This window comes from Musa acuminata, chromosome BXJ1-4 (genome assembly GCF_036884655.1).
Source record: "Musa acuminata AAA Group cultivar baxijiao chromosome BXJ1-4, Cavendish_Baxijiao_AAA, whole genome shotgun sequence".
NCBI classification, from domain to species: domain Eukaryota; kingdom Viridiplantae; phylum Streptophyta; class Magnoliopsida; order Zingiberales; family Musaceae; genus Musa; species Musa acuminata.
The window spans coordinates 2,999,448-3,012,251 of record NC_088330.1 but is presented as its reverse complement, the minus strand read 5'-3'; the positions used below and the strand labels follow the sequence as shown (position 1 = coordinate 3,012,251).

The 12,804-nt window shown below is 36.1% G+C and overlaps 1 protein-coding gene across 1 annotated transcript; it reads right to left on the bottom strand.

Annotated features, from left to right (window-relative positions):
- Window positions 1–927: 927 nt before the first annotated feature.
- LOC135581640 (protein IMPAIRED IN BABA-INDUCED STERILITY 1-like) lies at window positions 928–11,011 on the bottom strand. The gene is made up of 10 exons (XM_065157126.1): window positions 10,608–11,011; window positions 8,658–10,500; window positions 7,515–7,799; window positions 7,124–7,441; window positions 5,225–5,452; window positions 3,364–3,461; window positions 2,847–2,958; window positions 2,304–2,738; window positions 2,076–2,205; window positions 928–1,475 (listed from the first exon to the last, which is right to left on the bottom strand). The coding sequence occupies exons 2-10, from the start codon at window positions 9,003–9,005 to the stop codon at window positions 1,450–1,452; spliced, it is 1,980 nt and encodes a 659-aa protein (XP_065013198.1). The 5' UTR covers window positions 9,006–10,500; window positions 10,608–11,011; the 3' UTR covers window positions 928–1,449.
- Between the last annotated feature and the right edge of the window lie 1,793 nt (window positions 11,012–12,804).

Sequence of the window (12,804 nt, the reverse complement as noted above, 5' to 3'; positions counted from 1 at the left end):
CCACAAGGGTCATGTCATGTCTTTGGTGCTTTGACTGTGCAACAAGCTCTCATCGCAGGCAATGACCTGTGAGGAGATTGATGCCTGCCTTTACAGCATTATCATTGCTATCATCTGAAAATGTTAGGTCCCCGCAAAAGTATCAACAGTGACATAAAGTTAGGTCAGGCTTTTGGTCTTCATTAACATTCCTTCATCATGTTGCTTCTTCAGTGGAATACCTTGGTGGAGGTGCTTCGGCAAAACCTGCAGGTCCAACTAGTGGAGTATGTTTCAACAGATGTGCCTTAAGAACCACTTTATGATCTGCAAGTAGGGCTTCTTGCATTGGAATGAGATTGCTGGGAAGACCATATAAATAAGCTGCTGTGTGAGTCCATGCATATGTGTTGCTTTCTGCTGGCTGCAGATACAAGCTTTGATGCTGATGGTTGCCACTGGTGGAATTCTAATGGATTTGGATGGGTGACTCAGACAGTCTGATCTAGAGAGAGGAGACATTGATTCTCTTCCACACATTCCCCCCAGACACAGGCAGTCATAGAATGATGGTGTCACAGGAAATGTGTTGATGTCACTGGTACTGATCCATCTTGTTTGTCCACGCTGCTTGTGTTGAATTCTTGAAAAGCATTGAACATTGGAAGCATGTTGCCATCTCAGGAAGCTGGAGAAGATGCAATCAATTGGACAGAACCAGTGCCAGAGGAGTGAGAAATCTTTTACCAACTTCTGCAACTTAGAATGAAAAATCTGGACGCACAGTTATAACTTAGATAGGTGGTGCTTCTGCAGATATGATTTATGTGTACCTAAAATCTTTGCCCACCTGAATCAAATATGATTTATGTCACACACTAGCAATGTGGTACTTCAAATCCAATCAGGCTATGTTACAATATTCGCAACTCCTACTGATGTTAGGTTTTTGACACAGAATATTATAGAACAAATAAAGCTTCATTTACAATTGAATTGCCAGTATACACATAGCTTTTACATCATAAAATGCTCATTGATCAATTCAACGCTGCTGATGCCGAAAAAGGTATTATGGCTCTCTACATTGATCTATAAAGAAACTTGGCCTCCATAACCAGACTAAACATCCAAGAAATTTGATCTCTTTCATCACCTCTCAACCAGTAGAGCTTCAGCGATACCAGCAAACCAGTCAGCTGAATCAGATATTGAATCAGTTTACTTACAAGCAGGTAGTGTAGATTGGTAGTAACGACATTTTTATGAGACGCTAGTCTCTTCTCACTAGCTGCTTGCATGGAGATTGCTGTGGCACTTATCCATCATATAGCATATAATTGCTGGGATCAACTTGATGTAGTTCCTTTCATGTGTGGAAAGATGTTGGTCAGATAATTTTCTCAATCCAGGGTGTTTGTTTTGATTTCATAGGCTTCTACTCTAATATAAAAAAGCAGCCCTGAAATTCTATTTTCCCTGCTTTCTCCCTGTCACTGTAAACCAGACACAATAAGAACCAATTCCATTTCACTGTAACAAGAAATTGAATGAATAGTTTAAATAAATACTTCTCACTATTCACCAACAAAACTATCCGAGATTGAGATAAAAAGATTATAAGCAGAGAAAATTATAATTAAGCCTGCTAACTGCAAAATTCTTTGTTCAAATCAGAAATGAAATGTCAAAATGGCATTGGTTGTAGATTTGTGTAATGTCATCAGCAGTCTCAAATGGAGCCCTTAAAAGTGATTCTTCTAAAATTTAGATTGGACAGGTTTCGGCAGAGATCCATGGTCAATCTAGATCATAGGCACCTAAAAAATGAAGGAAGAAAATTCTAAATGAGGCATCGTACTTGAGTGTGGCTGTGGTTGTTCCAAGAGAAATGCATCCAATCTGGTGAGACTGTTGTATAAATAGCAATAAGACAAAACTTCCCTGAGCATGCAACTTCAGATATTTACTAATGCACAGACACAATAGGTGAAAGCCCTCTGGGGTTAATGGGATTACCGCTTGTTATTACTAGTGCATCTCTGCCTAGATACATTATATTTGAATGAACAATGAAAATGGGATCTCAATATTACCTCGTTGGATCCATGATCTCCTAACTGCTTGGCGAATATGACGCTCGTGCTGCTGCAGAAGTTCATCAACCTTGTGGGTTTGAGATAGCAAAGGCCCTGAGAACTCAACTCTGTCTTGATCATGGAAACCCTGAGATTTATCAAGAGAAGCTAAGTCACAGTTTAGACAATAAGGACTAGAAGGTGCTTGCAGACAAAAATGTTACATTTCATCAGCTATTGATCTACCTTGTAAAGGTCTTTTGATAACTCCTGAGAGTAGTATATATCAGAAGAGTCGAATGATTGTGGATGTTCTAAACGTGTCCAATTTTTCACAATTGCATGCTTGGCCAACTCAATTGATCCATGGCCTTTGGAACCAGCATGCACGTTGTGTGTACTCCCATTTACTTGTCCCTCAAAGTAAAGCTTATTTTTAACATTTTCAATAATGGATGGATCTCTTGCAAAAGAGAGACGAGTTTTTGAGTTACTTGTACCACAAGATCTACCATCTGCATGATCTTCTTGGGAGTTGCACTTAATGTTATGTCCATCATCTGGATGGGTGATTGATGGAATCGGCTGGAGATCTACAAATAGTCTAGTTTCACCATCTACTCTCAGATGATCTTTCTTTACATTATTTCTATCAATTCCAGTAACATTGATCCAAGACTCCTGAAAATTATACCAAACAACAGAGATTACGCACTCTCTAGCAAGTCAAGTCATAATAAATTTTTCTTCCTCCTACTGAGCTTTTTTAACAATAAGAAGGCAAAATACCTCTTTGCTATCTGCTATTTTACTGAGCCCTCCTGGTTCCTGTGAAGTTTTATTTGATCTCAATGGTCTCACTATGGCTTCTGATCCATGCCCTCTACCGGCAACTTTTCTCCTGAAATGACAAAAAACTGTGAAAATGATGGCAGAATGACCAGCGGTCACATGCTTCAACGGATAGATCTTCTTTAGAGAATCGGAAAGTCTCAGAACAGAAGAGTGAGCCTGACTTCAAGAACCTTTAGATCCAGTGATAAATGGATTAAATGCCATCAACAAACATGAAGGATATAGCTTCCTAAATAGTCCTCAAATAGACAGAGAGGAAGTGTTTTGATATGAATATGAAACTTCTACCTTTTGCAAAATCAAATAAACACTAATAACTCTGTGCAGCAGAAAATTTTATATAATATTTTTTAGCAGCTTAAAAAGGCTTGTACAGAGATCAAAAGAACAAATTAATCATCTTTATAGTTTATTCTAGATCTCACCAAGTGTGCAGATGGTTAAAAATTACCTGTGCAGCTCATCATAATTCTTTGTGTCAATCTCTTTGGTGGGTGGGTATTTTGGCAAATCTGAGGATTCACAGGCATAAGGTTTCGTTCTGAAATACTGTAAATCATATAAAGCAAACATAATAAGTAGAAGGTACAAAATGACTGAATAATTTCTATAGATCTAACTCAGAAAATTTGAAAATGAAAAATAAGGTGACTTATATTTAAGTCATCAAACAATTGATTGCTTTTCACAGAACAATTTACATTGAACAGTTACTCCAACAACTTAGATCTTAAGAAACATGTATGCATAAATATGACATGACTATTGCCAAGAAAATTGAAGTTTTTGAGTGATCCAGAATGGAGAGGCACTTTCTAGTTCCAACTATCCTGGTTTTCTGTTTTGCATAATTTATGACACTGCAACTTAAAATATCCTGGTCCTGCTTAATAATTTGTTGGGTCATTGCAACTCTGATGGAAGTCAACCAAAGTTGGATCTCCTGATTAACACTGTCCCCCCTAATCCTGGAAAGGGAAAAATTTTGAATTTGCAGGACAAGAGATGGAATAAAAATGTAATTAACATCTTTCACTTGTCACTAGGAAGTAGGAACAATCAAATGAGTTCAAGAAATATAAGAGATTCTATTAATTTAATTGTTAAAATACAGCTTGAACATTTTCTAAGTATACAGATGCACAATATTACATTTCTTAATTGGATCTCTTGCATTATTGCTTTCTTAGTTTACTATCCTGTCTTTACATATGATTCCATGGATGCCAATGATGATGTGAGACTCATAATCTGGACTCTGTTATCATGGTGGTATAATTCCAAACCAACAATCCAGAATCTACTCAGAAGAAAACAAGTTTGGTTGTGGCAGCTTTTATGTGGATTACTTTCAGGCAACCAAGTTTAATCTGACTTTACATGTTTTAATAGGGTTCACTTGAATGTACTGGATCAAAAGGTTAGAAAATAACACATTTAAGCAGATTACTTTAGACACTCCCAAACTTATGTTCAAGTATGCATACTAATCAAATCCACAAATTAAGCTCTACCTTCCCTTTTCCACTTCTTTATTGCCCGATGAGATGTAGTTTATTTTGTTGCAATATTTCACTTATGTTTCACTGATGGATTTATTTTAAAGTACATTAAATTTTAATCACCAAACTGACCTGGACATGAGCAAGTTGGATATAGGTTAACAATGCTATACTAATTACATATGAGATAAGATTGGGTTAAGAAATTTTAAGATAATTCATAATGAACCTGAACCAACCCTCCAAATTTCCCACCCTACACAGGATATCAACAAATTTGCTGCTGTACCACCATCCAATAGTTTTCACATAAGAGTTCCAGACATTAGTTCACAAAAACTAGCTAGAACCGTTCTGTGATCTTCAAAATGACTGAAATATATAGGTCAGAATTTGTTGCATACCAATGTCAACTAAAGGAGCATTACTATCAGAAAACATCTACAAGGTGGAGAGTACCAAGAAACATATAAAAAATTGTCTTGAAGTAGTAGCCTAGAGCTGAAGCAGATGGTCTCTGGTGGTACTCCACCTCCTTCCTTTCCTTCTTTTTGCACCTAATTATTAGCTATGATACAAAATGCTAGTTTCAAACGTCTACGTATGACTCAAAATTGCTATTTTTCTTTCTCTATGTACTCCATGTTATGATTCTACTCACATAATTATATTGACAGTTTTGTTTTTCATTTCATAACCAGATAAACATGCAAAGAGACACAATTTACATCAAGAAGCTTACAGAATAACATGGAAAGACCAATAACTGTAGGAGGACTCATGTAAAACAACTTTGAAATGCATACTCACTTCAGATGCAAGAGCACTTGAGGTAGTACCACGCTTATAAGGCTCAATAGACAGAAATTTTTCTAACAAGCTAAAGGTACTTGCTGGTAAATTTTTGAATGACTCCTGGAAACTACTCTTATAGCGATTATGAGGTTTGAAGATTGTAGCATGGGGCAACTTGGACTTCTTCCAGTACTCATCCGGAGGGGAACCACAAAGCCTGAAGATTTTATGTAATTGTTCAACCTGAAAATGAAGAATATTGGCACTTCAACATAGATGAATAAGTTATGAATAGTCTCTTAGCTATCAGAGTGCATGATAAAAATTATTTGCACAGAATTTTAGTGACAAATAGTTGAATTGATAGATAACTATGTAAGCAGCAATAAAGATGACAATTAACTTGCTCCATTAGATGTGCCTGTAGTATCCACGTCTTGAACTTGAAGTGGAATACTTTGATAATTATGAATCTTCTATGAACAATCATTCGAATCTAGTCCATAATATCATGCCATGAACACATTTCTTGGATGAAGAACTAGAAAACACCAGAGTTGTTTTTAGTAAAACAGTGTAATATCTTTGAATGTTTGATGCTGGAGACAGTTGCATTAATTACTTGATTATTTAAGAGTGTATATATATATGTGTGTGTGTGTGTGAGTTTCTTCATGTATTCATGCATAAGGAACTTTTTGCATGATCTTATAGAAAATAATTCCTAGTCTTTTTCACATCCTATGCAAATGTGACAGCTTCAAACTGTTTATTATTTGAACACCAGCAATGACTCCTAAGCTGCCTGGTGTAGAATTTATCTTGTAAGTAATAGCTCTTGATTCATCCTGAGAGTGCACCATTCACGTTCAAGTTTGACAAAAATGAATGTCATCTAAACCATCTAGCAGCCACTTCAAAAATTATGTCTAGGAAATAGTTTTAGTAAAGTGTACTTTCTGGAGCATCTATCTAAACTAGTTTGCTAAAATAATTCCCACGCTAGCTCCCCTCAGAGACAGTAGCCTTCTAGAAGATGGAAAAACTTTTTACAATATTTTTCTTCAGAAAAGAAAAAGCTACTGGTAACAGTATCTTATAAAGTAAACCCTCTTATCTGCAATGACATTTTCTTAAACTTACTTTCGCTTTCCCAAGTAGTGGTTTTCCATATAGAAAATGATCTGTCATAGTGATTCATGCAGTGAAAGAAGAAGCCCATGTACATTTTTCAAGATTCCAAGAATCATGCTAACATGTTATCAGAAGAAGAGCTAGACACAAAATTATTTTTTCACTTAAATGGGGGCTAATATTATTATCAGTTAATTTCTCCAACAGCATTTTGTTTATTAGCTTTCCCTGTGCACCCAAGGCAAAAAATTTCTTCCTACCAGAAAACTTTTCCTCCTATTTCATGCCACCTTAGTTTGCTACTTTGACTTCATATGTAAAAGGAATCTGTAATGGAACCCCACTTTCTCTTTCTGAATGATTATAAAACCGTAACTCCATAACCTACATGACAATAGACAACAACAGGAACCTACAAATCTGCAATATAGGAATGCCACATTCATTTCTCATCATTCTACTGGGCATGGCTTTATGACTAAAAACAGCTAACCATGTTTAGTTATAATCCTAGTAATTTTGTAATTACATTGTTTAAACCATTTTCTTTACTTTTTTTGTTAATAGCAATTAATAACTAATTGCAGTTTCTATAATGTGGACTGATGTACTTGTTCATCATATGATCCTTTTCTTTCTACCTTATGGTATAATAGGATCACGAAACAGTTGCATGGTCAAAGAAAAACAAGTCAATCACTGTAATGATTTTATGGGAAAATTTGAACATTAATTTACTACTGTTACAATTTTTTGGAGGAAATGCATTTAAGCTTTTACCTCAGTTCTTCCTTGCAAGATAGGCCTTCCAACAAACATTTCTGCAAATACACAACCAACACTCCACAAATCTACAGTTGCTTCGTAGTCAGTTGAACCCAACAGAAGTTCAGGCGGCCGGTACCATAGAGTCACAACACGGCTAGTTAGTGGTTGCTTGTGCCCAGGACTGTAAAAATTTGCAAGACCAAAATCAGCCATTTTCAGGACCCCCTCATTATTGACTAGAAGATTTGCTCCCTTTATGTCACGATGAATGATATTATGTAAGTGGCAATGTTCGAGTCCAGATAGCAACTGTCGCATGTAGCACTTGACCTGCAATTTATAGACAGAACATGGTTACATGTTCTAATATGTTCACATAGTTATTCAAAGGATATGAACAAACCTGTGATTCACTAAAGTTGATGTCAGGACAGGAAGAAAGTCCTGCAAGATCATGTTCCATATACTCAAATACAAGGTATAGACTGCACGATAACCGAGAGGTTATCAACCCTTCCAACTTCATGATATTTGGATGGTCAAGCATGCGCAGTATCTTTATTTCTCTTGCCATAAACCTGATACTCTCCGGATCAGAATTGTCAAAGCGCACCTTCTTCAATGCGACAATCTTCCCTGTGTCGAGATCACGTGCTCTAAATACAGTGCTATAGGTACCTTGTCCAATCTACACATGACGATAGAACAAATTTAGCAAAAAGAATAGTCAATAACAAATTAAATTTATGGTATAAAGGAATTCTTGATTTAATTATCGATAACCAATATTATGTTTAATCAAGCAATATTGAGCTTACAGACAACAGCCATTGGGAGTAGAATGTCTCAAGACCTCCAGACCAATAAGCCTCAGATTTATGTTTATAATAATGTTCACCTGAAGATGACTCAGTAATCGTATGTACGATGAAGATAATAAGTGCGTAAGCATCTTCTATTACAGTTCAGTACTTGATTGAAAATTAATCTTAACTAATTAAAAAGAAAAGTGTTGAATGAAAAATTGTCCTCATGAAGTAATTCAATCATTTATATCTGTCTCAGAAAAACAATATGCAAATCTTTAGTTAGGATTATTTCCCAAAATTAATTGAAAAACAATGAAACAGAATCTTACATGATCCAACATGGTTGTAGAAAACTGAAATATAAGCATTTTCTCTTTAGAAGAAGACAGCTATCATTGTTAACATCTTGATTATGCATTTCTTGAAGTGGCCCTCCTGTCCCTTATCCTTCTATTCTTTCCCTCTTTTTCTTGGCAGAAGCAAGAACATGAGTACATGCAATGAAATAAAAGTACAACTTGGAGCAGTAAGAGGTTCCTCCTTCGGTACCAATGATGAAAAGATTATCGGTAGTTAAGTCAATCTCATTTAGATTTTGATGACGCTCAGCACATCATGTAAACATATCACTCGAGATGCCTATGCAGCAATATTATTGAATTGCATTACTGAGACAATGGCTATCGTCCAAAAACAGAGAAACACAGATGCAGAAACACACGTAATTTTTGCGTTACCTTCTCCAATTTCTCAAAGGAGTCGGCTTTAAGAGGCACCCAACCTTGAATAGCTTCCCCAGCGACGGCACTGAGCCAAGAGGGCCATCCGGCAGCGACCTGCTCGCCTTCGATGTAACTGTGAAGATTGCCTAACCGAAACTTCTGCAACCTGGCACAGTCCTCGCTTGCCTTCCCATGTTCCTCCAATTCAATGCGGTCCTCCTCCTCCTTGCTCCCGCAATATCCTCGCCTGGAACTCCGTCCGCTCCGGTGCTTCCGCGAAGACGCCCGTTGGTCCCTTAGGATGCCGGCGGAGTCGACGGCCGGTGTCACCGAGACGGCCTCATTCGATGCGGCGCAGCCCATTGTTGCTGCTGGCGGCTAACGCATCGACCGGGCCTCCGGTGACCCGGGACGGCCTGGGATCGAGAAAAATGGGGGATGAATTGGGGAGGGCAAGGGAGCCCTGCGGATATGAGAATGAAAGAGATCACCCCACACCACCAGGCGAAGCAAAATTGGGTGGCCCGGAGATCCGACAGCGCTGTACGCACCTCTAAAAATAGAAAAAGATGAGATCTTTGCTACAAATCTCTACGATTCCTTCTGCACTGCGAGATTAGCGGTGCAGAACAGCAAAAAGAAAAGAAACACCGAAATCAACGCAGAAACGACGGAGAAAGGGAAGATACGGTGAATAATTATAGCCCTCGAGAGCAAGTATCTGAAAGGTGGCATTAAGCATTGCATTAGAGACCAATCTATTGGTTCCTTGTATTTGTTGATGCAGCTTTTGGCTGCTTTCCACATATGGCTGGCAAAATGGTGGAATAGGCACCGGAAAATATTCATGCCATTTGTGTCACGGCGAGGAGCAATCGAGACTGCATCATCATATTGTTTCGGTTTCCATGAGGAAAAGGAGGGGAGAGAGATAGAGATGGTAGATATGGTGACTCCACTAACCATGGGTCTCCTTCTATTAGATTATACATGAGACGAAGGATGTTGTCTCCGAGAACAGCAGCGCACATTCTCAAGTGTACAGTAATGGTCTGCTTGATCACCTCAAATGTTCTCATAATACTTCATTTGGGAGACCATGACAGAGGAACGACAGCCCCTACTCAAGTCATCATTGTCCTTCGGAGATGCCAAATCTTTGCTTAGTCTGCTCTCTGCTAGTTTCAGGCTTGAACCAAGATTCACTGAACCTTTTCGGTGGCCACAACCAGAAATCAAAACACCAGACAAGATTGCATCTCTGCAGATCAGTTGACCAAAAGTTCAATCAGCTGGAGAATCTACTGTCGTCGTGCAGGCATGGTAACAAGCAGCATGCCAGGGAAACTTCAAATTGAAGCTCTTCCCACATTGACCAAGTCAGGCAATAAGTGCACTCCATCAAGCAGTAGCTGTTCTCTACATTGGCTCAGTACAGAGTCTGCCACCCAGAATCACATTTAGGATGCACACCCATAGGGCTAGTCTGCAGCATCTCATTTGACAGGCCAAATTCCCTTCTCTGAGGCCATGGCAATGGCGCTCTTAATTCTCATAACTGCACTGTTGGCTACAGCAAGCTCATGAGGGTCACCCTCTTTAACAGTTACAGTCCTTGGAGCAGGTGAATAGCAGGCTCAAATGCTCCTCATGCATGAAATCAGTAAAGTGGGCATATCCCGGTGACCACTGCTGCATTGTAAACAGCATCCTTTCTTCTCCATGATCTTCTTAAATGCCTGCTGCAAGTCCTTAGATCTTCCAAAATTTGAAGTTCAAACTAGCGAGAGAAGAACAACAAATTTATTATCAATATAGACCGATGTCTGCATTCAGGAGCTCAATGCAACTTTCCAACCTGAAAATGATGCAACAAAAGAACATCATCAGAATGGCCGCATCTAAAATATCCGACAATTGAGAGCTCCAAAGAGTAATGTTTGTGTTAGTCACGTTACAGATTACCCATCTAGATTGAATCAAACAACAGTTCAAGCATGGATCTTCCTTGGAGATCTGATAACTGCACATGCTTTGGGACAATAAGCAAACCCCTCTGCAGCATAGAGTTTGTGAGATACTGATCCTTGAATGAGTACTACAGGGCAAAAGTCGAAGGTTCCCTCTCTTTGGATACCAAATTTGCATAGGGAAATGCTGCATCTTGCTTTTCTAATTTATGAACGAGCTTATCTTCATACAAATAGCTTTTCTATAGACAAATAGCCAGGTTCTTCCTCCAACATAAATGAACCACCTAAAATACTGGCTTAGAATCCTTCAATGGAAATTTTCGATCTCCATGACTGGTTTTATGATTTTATGTGATTTTGAAGAGGAGACCTTCTATCTACCATATTCCAAGTTCATGAACCTGCCACCACACACACACACACACAGTCAAGTTAATGAAGTTAAGAGAAAAACAGTGAAGTTAATGAAATTTTGAGAAATCTCTTTGATATCATCATTAAAACATCATCATTAAAACAAGAATATATCTGTTTTTTTAGATGTATGATTGTTGATTGCTAGATCTAATTGTTCTTTCCAACAATAATACATCTGTTTTTTTTTTATGCCATATTGACTGCTGGATCTAATTATTCTATAGCCCTAAATGTTAGGGATTGAATCGTATGTCCGAGGGACATCATTACGTGGCAAGCAATAATAATCATAAAATCATAAGTTTTAATTATTTTTAGTTATTGAGAATATTTAATTTTTTATTTATAATTTTTATAAAAATCTTTTACGTCTTCCTCCACCTCTCCTCATTCCATTAACATTAATAATTTAGTCTCCTAAGATATACTCATCTCATCTTAAGTGATTTATTTTCATCTTATCCTTTATCGAAGTGATATCTAGTTTGTTATGAATAAAAATATTTTTTTATATTTCTTAATAACTCTATATATCCATCTCAGTGTTCTTATCTCAATAATATAAATTTTTTATATATGTTATTTTTTATTACCCAGCACTTATATCCATAGAGCATTGTTCGTATCATAATTATCTCATATTATTTTTTTATAATCTCAAATATATTCGATGATTATATAAGACTCTTAATACTTTTCATCATTTTAACCATTTTATTTACCTATATGAATAATATCTTCATCAATTTCTTCATCTTATTGGATAATTGATTCAAGATACCTAAGACTTTTACTTAAAGAGATTTTTTGTCCATCCAACCTAACTATACTTTTTATCTATTCTTAGGTAACTAAAAATTTATTTATATATTTAATTTTACTTAATATAAAACTTTTAGCTTATAAGATTTACCTCTATGATTCAAGTTTATAATTAATTCCACTTAAGCTCTCATCAGCTAAAATAATATCATCAATAAATAACATACATTAGGTAGATCTATCATGTAAGTGATTAATAAGTTCATTCATTATCTGTGAAAAAGTAGAGACTTAATACATATCCTTGATATAATCCTATGTTAATAGGAAACTCACTAGATACTTTCTATAGTTGTAACACTAATAACTACGTCCTTATACATATCTTTAATAGCGTCAATATAATTAGTAGATATATCTCTATGAACTCCACTATAATAAATCTTTAGAAACTCTATCATAAACATTATCTAAGTCAATAAAAATCATAGTAAATCTTTATTTTCTCCCTATAATTTTTTATTAATTATCTTAATAAATAAATAGTTTCAATGATTGATCTTTCAAACATAAAATTAAATTGATTTTAAGATATATTTATTTTAAGTCTTATCTTACTTTCGATAATTTTTTCTAATATTTCATAATATACGACTTATGATTTTAATTTCTCTATAATTTAAATAATTTTATATGTTATTTTATTTTTATAAATTAGTATTAAGAAATTTTTTCTTCATTCATCAATCATCCTTTCAAATCTCATAATTTTGTTAAATAAATTAGTTAACCAATCTATTTCCTTATCTCATAGTTTTTTCATACTTCAATATGAATACCATCAGTCCCACACCCTTAACTATTTCATCTTCTTCTTCCATGTATCTTTTGCATCACAAGTTTTAATTTTATGAATAAATCTATGGTTATTAAGTCTACAACTATTATTTATTATTAAATCTAAGTCTTACATGATTTATTTATTAAATAATTTATAAAAATACTTTTTT

Excerpts from the sequence above, each read along its gene's own strand:
- LOC135581640 (XM_065157126.1), bottom strand. The coding sequence starts at position 9,005 with ATGGGCTGCGCCGCATCGAATGAGGCCGTCTCGGTGACACCGGCCGTC. Across the intron at positions 7,800-8,657 it reads CCTTTGAGAAATTGGAGAAG|ATTGGACAAGGTACCTATAG; the intron begins GTAACGCAAAAA and ends CGTCATGTGTAG. Across the intron at positions 7,442-7,514 it reads TCAACTTTAGTGAATCACAG|GTCAAGTGCTACATGCGACA; the intron begins GTTTGTTCATAT and ends TATAAATTGCAG.